At 50.4% G+C, this 9,745-nt stretch overlaps 1 protein-coding gene across 1 annotated transcript in view; it reads right to left on the bottom strand.

Annotated features, from left to right (window-relative positions):
• Positions 1–232: 232 nt before the first annotated feature.
• Positions 233–9,745, bottom strand: part of KCTD16 (potassium channel tetramerization domain containing 16) — a 71,025-nt gene continuing 61,512 nt past the window's right edge. Inside the window, exon 2 of the mRNA XM_010152865.1 lies at positions 233–684. Coding sequence (XP_010151167.1) covers positions 233–684 — 452 coding nt within the window. The remainder of the gene's footprint in view (positions 685–9,745) is intronic.

The following is a 9,745-nucleotide window of genomic DNA, read 5'->3' as shown; positions in this document are numbered from 1 at the left end:
GACTCGGAGTTTACAAATAAAAGCATTTGTCATTGTGCTTCCACAACTGGAACAATATCGTTCCCCTAGGACTGTAAATGTTAAGGTGAAATAGGTAAATTAGGCAGTACTATCGAGATGGGTTTGCTCTTTCTTGGTGAGCTAACAAATAATTATTACTGGGAATTATTTTCACATCATTTAGAATCTTGCCCTAATGTTAACAAGGTCGTGTGCTTTCCCCACCCTGAGCCTATAGGTGGTACTTCCGCAGCAGTTCTGATTGCCAGGGATGTTTCCTTTCCGGAAACCTGTCTGGGATTTTGATTTTGAGGAAATCCTGGATACATTTTTCTAGCTCCTCCTCAATGGAGAGCTTCTCCTTCACCGCTTTTTTCTTGCTGGAGTTGGACTCACGGGAGCCGGAGGTGAGAGTCCGGAGCAGGTCACTCTTCCTCCGGATCTCGGATTGCTGCAGGAGCTGCACCGGCCCCTTCTTGGCCGGCCGGTCCAGAGTCTGTATGTTGGGCTGGCGGGTGACGGGGCCGCAGATGACGGTCTCCTGGGGGGAGCTGGCCTCCGACTGGCTGTCGCAGCTCGAGGTGGACAGCTCGTTGCACGACGTGCCGCTCTCCCCCTCCTTGTCGCCTTTGCCGTTCTTGCAGCAGCAGTCGCAGTGGGACGAGGACCACCGGGAGGGCTCCCCTGCAAGAGGAACAGAGAGCACCCCAGGGTTACCGACAGCTCCAGACCCCTACGCACACCCAGAAACAGGCTGCTCACCCACCGCCAAGCTCACTGCTGCCTGAGAGATCGCCGGGAGCAGGGAGGGAAGCAGCCACCTGCGCAGCAGCTTTCCCCAATGTCACCATTAGAGTCAGCAAACCCCCCTCCCTCTCAGGAGGCAGCTGATCTCCTTTAACACGGGAGCTCCTTTGTCCCTGCGGGTCCCCTGAGACATCCAACCCATGTCTGAAATTCTTCTGAGCTCCTCAGTGAGAAACCGTCTCCCGAGCATCCAGTCAGGTATTTAACCATCGCTTCAGGCATCCTAATGGCTTTTCAGGCTGGTTATGATTTGCTACTGTGTCCACCCACCAACCCAGGGCCAAACCCTGAGCAGAACACACAGGGCTCTTTTTCCCTCCCTTAGAAGACAATCCTAATGGAGTCCACAGAACTTTTGCCTGAGGAAAGACAGAGAAAAAAGGAGAATGAGGAGTTCAGGTTTTGTCATTCCTGACCTGCTCCTCCAAGGTTTACCCTTATCCAGGGCTCCTTTGAAGCCCGTAAACTCACAGGTGTGAGCAGAGGTTCCGGGGCCAAGGTTACTAGTTCAAAACAGACAAATAAATGGTGAATTTTTGGCTGCCAGAGGAAGGCAGTGCCCAGGAGGCAGGACACAGCAAAGCCTGCAGTCCCTTCCCATCTCCACTACCGTCTCCGCAAAGCAACCAGTCCAACAACTCGCGTTGGTGCTGAGCTTCCCTGGGTTTGCGTTTCATAAAGAGGGAGGAGGGAATAAACCTGTTCACATAGGAAGGGCACGTCTTTGCTGGTGTGTGAAGTCAGGCTGTACCCAAGGTGGCTGCAGGGACCCACACGTCTCACCTGGGAATGCCAGGCCGCTTAGACCCCGTCCAACCCTCCTAGCCTAATCACCTTTCTGCCCTTAGATGGACAGCAGCAAATATGCTGTTAAACCCAACCTGTCTCCTTTTTGCCGTTTGCCATGTTCAGGTTAAAACCAAAGACCCGGGGATTCTGCAGGGATCTTTGCACAGTTACACACAAACACAGAGTCCTACCCCTCGTTAGCAACCGCACGTAACGAACCAGCGCAGGCAAACAGCTCTGCCCCAGAACAGACCAGCGTAAGCAACGTGGGATGGGGCTGTCAGCTCTCCCGTACAGCCGAGGGGAAATTTGGGCCTTGCTGCAGGGGAAGGCACGAAGGGAATGGCACTGGAAAGCATGCAGAAAGCAAAACACACAGATCCTGGGCACAGGCAGCTTGCACAGCTCGCCTTCTGGATCTTGCCCGTGAAACCCTGGCAGTCACAAAGAAATGCAGTGGGACGGGTTTCAGTCTAGCCCCCCGCACGCGGCGAGAGAGTGGGGGGCTGCAGGAGGCACGTTGGCGTGGGCACCCCTCGCAGCAGCGGTGAGACAGGGAGCCAGCATCCCTGCGTGATGCCTGGCCCTGGAAATCACAGGCTTTCCCAACGGCATGAAACAAACCAAACCAAATCAAAACAAGATGCTCCTGATGGCTAAACCAAACATTCGGACAACACTGCTCTCACTGCTCAGGAAAATGTCTGTTATTATTCGCCTGTCATCACCCCGGTTTTTATACTTTCATCCGATTAAATATGACTATTTGTTCTTTTTTAAAGTAAGAAATCAAACAGCATTCAGGTGGCCATTGGCTACTTGCATCAATAATCATCTCTCCTGCAGTAAGAAGTATATATACAGCTTGTTATAAAATTTAGAAGTGGGTACCGGAAGGTGCCTGCCTTCCCCAGCCTCCAGGGAATAGCGCTAGGGAATTACCTTTTCCATTATTGACAGCTATAACGCCCCTCTTTTCTCGAGACATCTTTTCTTCTCTGAGGCTCAATTGCCTTTCCAGATCTGGCTGTAAGATGGTGCGGCCAGAACCACCAGCCTCTGTCCCAGTGGGCATCACCCCCCCCCTGCATCTCCCTGCCCACCCAGACAGCTCCCGTCGCTGCAGAAGGAGCCTCCCCTGGCACAGGAGCTTGCACAAAAACAGAGGCTCTGGGGACAGACAGTCCTTCCATCACATAACCCATCGGTGATGGGAACCCCCGAACAGCACTTCATTTATGCCCTGATTCATGCAACGCGTGGCTTGATCTTCTCTTTTTCAGCTGGAGCCCTGCCCAAACGCAGCAATCCGCAACAAAGGGGAAGAGCTGGCACTGGTAACAACTGTTCCCTGACCAAACCACGGCAATAATCATGGATTTAAATGTCATTTGGAAGCATCCATCTTCCCACTAAACTGTCATTACCGTTTACAACCCATGCAGATGGGTAACATTACCCAGACGAAGCATGATTCAGCGTAGCACCTTCGGACCAGCAATACAGCCCCTGGGCTCACCCACGGAAAGGACGCGGGGGCCCCGTGGCCAGTGTCACAGCCCAGCGCTGTGGACAGGCAGGAGCAGGGAATGGGGAGGGGGATGCTGGGGTCTGAGCTGCAGCACTGGCCCGGCTGGTTCTGCAGCAGAACCAGGGGGAAGGGGGCTGGCGAGCTCATGGCAGCAAACGTTAGCAAGCTGCATCGCTGACAGTCACTGCCCTGCTCTCCCTTTTCTCCATCTTTCTTGCAACCATGAACACAACGCATATAGTTTACAGAAACCGGTGAAAAAACAACAATCAGGAAGCCCCTCCTTATCTCTTCCTTCCTCTTCCCTGTCAATACTGAAGGACTCTTCCAGCCTGTGAGCTGTGCAGCTACATTTCACTTAGAGACTTGCTTCAAGATCTGCTCTGTATCTTGTCTGGAAAAAAAGTCAATACCTGTTAAATTGAAATTTTTTATAATTTGCTGGGCTTTGGCACAGGCATTACATACTGAGCCTCTGTAAAAACCCCATCCCGTGCTTCTGAACACCATGCCCGTGAGCTGTGCTGATTTGCAGCTCCTTATTGCAGTTGACCTTGCAGCTTGGTGAGGGCTTTCCTGCGTTGCAGCTGCCGACTGCTCCGGGTGAGGGGCTGCTCTGGACCCCCGGGCCTTCCTAATCCCAGAACAATTTATTGAACATGTTTTCCTCCTCTGGACACCAGACTCCCTCCCACCAGAGCCCCGGAGAACATCAGGGATGAGCTCCTACGCGATGCTCGCCTGCTCCTACAGCAGGTTGACGCGCTCCCGCTGCCTTGGCCGCTTCCCCACCCCACACGGAAGCAAATAAAGTCTGAAAAACATGGAGAAATGAGCGGAGAGGTTACTGCCCAGGTCAGTTCCCATTAATGTGTCTTGCAACCTCCTCCTACGTCCCACCGCAGCTCCGAGCACGGCGGTGTTCAGTGCCTCCCTGACAGTTTCTAAGCAAATTCATAGGGACCTTCAGCCAAAGCCCACCCACATCCCACAGCAGCAGGACGGTCCACGAAACCCAAATCAAAGGGCTGCGCTCACCCAGCCAAGGAACAGAACTCCAACATGTGCCTCAAGTGCCCAAAGAGCCCGGACAGCCACTGTCGGATACCCAAGGTCAGACACCCAGCGTCGGCGGCACGGGACATTGTTACGATCACCTAACGAAACGTTGGGCACAGGCTCAGATCACAGGCTCCTCCTCACAGCTGTAACCTCATAGCTATGGGGAAGAAGAAGGGGTCCAGCCCCTGAGGAAGGGGCCGAACCCTGCTCAGGGATGGCTGCATGGGCAGGGGGAACCACCCACCAGCTGCCATCAGGCACATCTAGAGCACATACTTCATTACCACAAAACAAGGCTTTTATAAGTTAATTAAGACCTAATAGATGCTAATTTCCCTTAATGAATATTCACCAGCCATGGGCATTGCACAATGAGCCAGGAGGCAGATATTCATCTATTCATAAGGCAGAATAGCAAAAACCAGGTGAGATCTGGGTGCAGAGACCTCCCAGCAGCACCAGTGTTCCGCTGGGCCGGCTCACTGGGAGTGGGGCTCAGCAGGAGTGCTGGCATCCAGGGGCAGATGCTCTGCGTGGGCAGAGCATCTCTGCAGCGGATGCAGGCAGAGATCTCCAACCCCCACACCGGGGAAAGGCAAGAGCCCGGAGAGCTCAAACCAACGAGCTCCTTTTGGCAACCTGAACAACGGCTCTGTTCTGCAGAAAAGGAAGGGGCAAAGGGGAACAGATTTCTTTTTGATAAATACATTTTTGGCACCTTTAAATGGTGGGGAAGTCCGTTATGCACACAGTTCAACACGCTCCCAAAAGCCATCCGGCCAGTCTGGCTTCCAGCCTTCCTAACAGCCCTGCCCTTGCTGGCCTCAGCCCAGCACCACACAGCCAGAGCCCCCGTGGGGCCGTGGCAGCGCCAGACGTCTACTTCTACTTCTAGCTACAAAATGAGCTTAATTTTTATGCTGAAAAGAACTTGATATAATCATTACAAGAACAACATATCAGGCTAAGCAGAGCAGTACATTAAGAAAATCTAAAGAGAGAGGGAAAGCTATGGAGAAAATTGAATTGCCCTTTAGCATTTAATGAAGTAGGGGAAAAAAATAATTTTCATTAGGCTATCTTCGGATACGGAGGAAGGAAAAAAAAGAACCGTTCCAGTATTAAGCAATAATACATGAAAAATACATCTGTGCCAACCAGGATCAAAGTGATTACCATGCTAGGAGGTTGGCGCTGTTAGTTAAAACAGTACTGTAAAATTATCTGATCGCAAGTCAAGCAAGCTGAGCTCCACGTCGCTGCAGGTGCACAATGGAAAATCGCGGGCACGGCTGCCTCGTTTATGGCTTTGCAGACTCGCTTTGCCTAATTTTGACTCAGGTGGGCACGGGCTGTGGCAACCTCTGCTCCCCACACGCTTTCACAAACACCTCCAGACATCGGCCCAGATGCCAGGCTGCTCCAGAGGATGCCAGGCTGCTCCAGAGGCAGATTTCCCAGCTATCAGTCACACGGCTCCACCAGCTAAGTGAACTTACATAAGGATACACTCATTCTGCCCGTAGAGTAGGGGGTAAGGAAACACAACAAAACGCTAACAAGGAAAGGAAGTTGGGAATTCCAGCCACATCGTACGAGATCTCATTTTATCATTTTAAGTAACTAAAAGACTCTGCACTACATCAATTAGTTGACATCAAAGCAAGGGCGGAGGATCGGTCAGTCTGACAGAGAGTGGACCATGCGCAGGATTTACAGATAACTGCATGCACGGCTGCCACGCAGCCTGTTAGAAATAAAAACCTCAGCACTATCGGTAGCAGGAAAAAGCCTGCTGGGAACCCGGGAGATGGGCAGCAGGTTTCACAGCTGGGCTAGCACCAGTATGTTCAAGGGAAAGGAGGGACTGGGGTGCATTAGCAGCTGAGCCATCTCGGTCCCTGCGTGGCCAGGTCCTTGGGAAACAGGGATGCAAGACAGCGCAGGATTTAAGGAAAAAATGTCACTACTCTGCCTCAGACTGATTTTTGTTTTTCCGAGCTATGGTAAACCAAAACACTTCAGCCAACCCCTCCCAATGGAAAATAATACACTGTTTGGCTATTTAAATGTAACAGGCACTTTTAAAAGTCACCTTCCACGCACACACCTTACACATCGTTTTGCTGGATACGACGAGTTTTCAACAGCAAGAACTGCGTGGGGCAAAGGCGGCGGCCGGCAAAGCAGCCGGGCAAACCCTCCCGGTGAACTGAGTCTGTGCCGGAGCAGGATGGGCCATGGGTTTAGGCTCGGGGCTACCTCAGCCTCTCTAGCCTGGGAGCAGAGTCTTCGATGGCTGTACGTGTTGTGGAGCGGCCATGCGTGAAAGGAAATCAATAAAGCACTACTGAAAAATTCAGATGGCTGCAAACTGAAATCAGTTAAGACAGAGCAATCCCAGCCATTAGAAAGAAGGCACGTCGTTCATCCCCACGGCAGGACACTGTCAGTGTTCTTCAAGTGTTTTCCCCAGCATTTTCCAAATGACTTTTAAAGGACGTTTCACCTGACTATTCACCTCTTGGAATGTGATTTTGGGCAAGATGTTAGGAACTGTCCAGGCCGGGCCATCTCAGTGGGACACTCCTCCACCACGCTCACAAGCACACAAAAGGATGCTCAGCCCTCAGCAATGCTGCCAGGCTCAATTTATTCTTCGGGCACCTTTCTGTCACACAATGAACATTTTTGCCTGAACCCCAGGGATAATCTAAGCATTGCAGGTGGGAGACTTCACTGAGTTTGGGTCTGGGTCAGCAGAGAGCCTCTAGCCACCATGGGAAGCCGTCAGCTTTCGGTGCACAGGGGATGTGCATCTCACAGGTTCACGGGGATTTGCACAGTTCCCAGCAGTGTAAACCTGCATTGTTGCATGGGGCCAGGTCTCCTCATCCCAGTTTTGGGTGCTGTCAGGATGACAGACAGAGCCCATAGGAAGAAAAAGAACTATTTCTCTGCATTTTGCAGCGAGAGGAAAGCACCTGCAGCGGCATCAACCCACGCAGAGCAAGGAGGATGCTGAGCCCCGAGACCAGCCACCATCCCAGCGGCAAACCGAACATCGTGCTGATTTAACCACAGAACTCATTAATTAATGTCTAAATGCTTTGAGATTCTTGGATAAAAGGGGCTAATTAATTCTGGCCTGGCTTTCCTGCTTTTCCCCCTGATCTCAGCACATTTCTCTCCCAGTGCCCTAATTATAATTATTATTATCAGAAGCTTCTGAAGAAGCAGTAAAGCCTCTGATGTATAATTGACACACAAACCATCAGCCATCCAGTTTTTCTCTTCTCCTCTCCCTCCTTCACAACAAACACACTGCAAGCAGGGAATGGGAAATCCCTGCAAAGAGGGATGGATCATGTGCAGAAAACCAGGGAGGAGAGAGAAGTTACGATGTAAAATAAAATTAACACAGAACCTTCAAATCAAAATCAATCAAGGGCTTTTATTGTGAGAAATAGCACACAGACCCTAACCCTAGCCATCATTCTCCCTGGAAGTGTCCAAGGCCAGGCTGGATGAAGCTTGGAGCAACCTGGTCTAGTGGAAGGTGTCCCTGCCCAAGGCAGGGGGTGGGACTGGGTGAGCTTTCAGGTCCCTTCAACCCAAATCACTCTGGGATTCTGTGATCATTAAGTCCATCTCAGACACAACAGTGTTTGAATTTTGTAGTGCTGAGCCTGGGATAAACAGCCCTGCAGAGGCAGACCCGGGTTTCTCAGGGCAGCGCTTCCCCCTCCTCCCTTCCCTTCTGCAAACCCCCCAAAGCCAGGAGTGATGCTCTGATTGCCAGGGAGGTCTCAGATGCACTTTGAGGCATCTAAACCAGGCATTGCACCAGCCCCAGGAGACACAGCTGGGACAGACAGCATCTTCAGGCAGGGCACAGAGGTTATGCACCCTATGCTTTTTGAGGCAGACAGAGCTATTTTCAGGACCCAGACATTCATTACCCTTACGTGCATGGGCTGTACTAACCTTTCAGTCTGTGATCATAGGAATTGGAGCCATTTTCCTGTCCTACTGTTCTCAATCCAATCTTGTCCATTTATGTTGTCCTTTCACCTTTTATTCTTCTTACCACTTCTTCTGCTTTACGGTCTTGTTGCTGGTTTTTATTTCCCTTACCACTTTTCCTCCTCCTTGCCCTCTCAACTACTCTCAGGTTTTGTTGTCTTTTATCCCTTCTGCTGGGGCCAGCTGCAGCAGCTGTGCCCCATCTGAGCAGCAATTAACACCTCCCAGGGAGCCAGGACCATCGGCAGGTGGGAACAGGACAGCCCCAAGGGCTACCCCAGTCACCTCCACCCCACGGGGGTCCCCTCACCTCAGCGCGTGTGGGGCTGGTGCCCTCACCCCTGCACTCACCTTTGTTTACAACCTTGTGGAGCAAGTATTCTCCTTCCAATGCCAAAAAAAAAAAAAGAAAATACGAGGTGTTAAAGCTTTTAAAGGCATCACACATGATTCATATAGTAAATAAAAAATTGACTGCCTCCAGGTCTGAAGATAAGGTACTGCTGGTAAAGTGACAATTTGATTTAGATCACTCATTCATGCATGCACAACGCCTCAAACGGTTTTTGCATCCATGCATGAATTAAGGGTGTTGTGATTGATGAGCGACCAAGGTCTAATTGGTGTTTTAATAAATACATTCTGACTTGGTAATCGAGCTAGATCTATCAGCAGAAAATGTCCCTGTCTAAATAAAATTACCAAGGTAAAGCTTAAGAACAATGACAAATGCCATGCAAGTAATAGGCTGCGGGCTCAGTCCTGGCAGCAGGATGGACATGCCGTAGATGTATTTGCATTTAGGATCAAGTATCTCGTGTAAAATTTCAGCAAGCAAACAAAACCAGGGAAGGACTTGACAGTAATGTTATTGGTTTGAACCCTCCCTTATGTTCCAAGACAGCAGTGAAGGTAGCAGCTGCTGCCAAGCACAGGTTGTAAGCTAATACCATCCCCAGTTTCAGCCAGCACATAACTTTTACAAGGAGTCTTCCAGTACGATCTTTCCTAAAACTCTCAATTCTGGAAATGAACTTCCGTAAGGGCATCAAATTTGTGTGAAAATAAAAATAAGTTCCCCAAATGGTGGAGAAAATATGAGACCTGGTGTTAAAATACCAGCAGGCATATTAAATGAGCCAAAATATTTATATACGGGTCTTTCTCAAAGTAACACGTGATGAAGTGAAAATTTCAAGTGGAAGGAGAAGCACAAAGTGAGAGCAGCAATATGGTACAAAACAGAAAGCATTTAGTTAGGTTGATCGACCGTGGTCATTGATATTGTCAGACTGTTTCTGCAAGTTGTGATGTACCCCAAGTCATCCTGACCCCTCCCTGCACTTCGTAACAAGAGCCCTTTATTCAGAGGAAAGCCGCTTCTGTGGTCAATTTATTCTTCTGGGCATCACTCTGCTGTGCAATAAATCTTTCTTACTCTACCTGGAGTCCCCTCTGCTGGTTGCCTGCAGACGCAGCGTGTACCTGGGCTACTCGGCTAAACCCGCAAAGGTGTCCTGGAAGGACTTT

Source organism: Eurypyga helias, unplaced genomic scaffold (assembly GCF_000690775.1).
Source record: "Eurypyga helias isolate BGI_N326 unplaced genomic scaffold, ASM69077v1 scaffold11800, whole genome shotgun sequence".
Taxonomy (NCBI): domain Eukaryota; kingdom Metazoa; phylum Chordata; class Aves; order Eurypygiformes; family Eurypygidae; genus Eurypyga; species Eurypyga helias.
The sequence above is the reverse complement of the archived record's forward strand: the minus strand, read 5'-3'. Positions and strand labels throughout refer to the sequence as shown.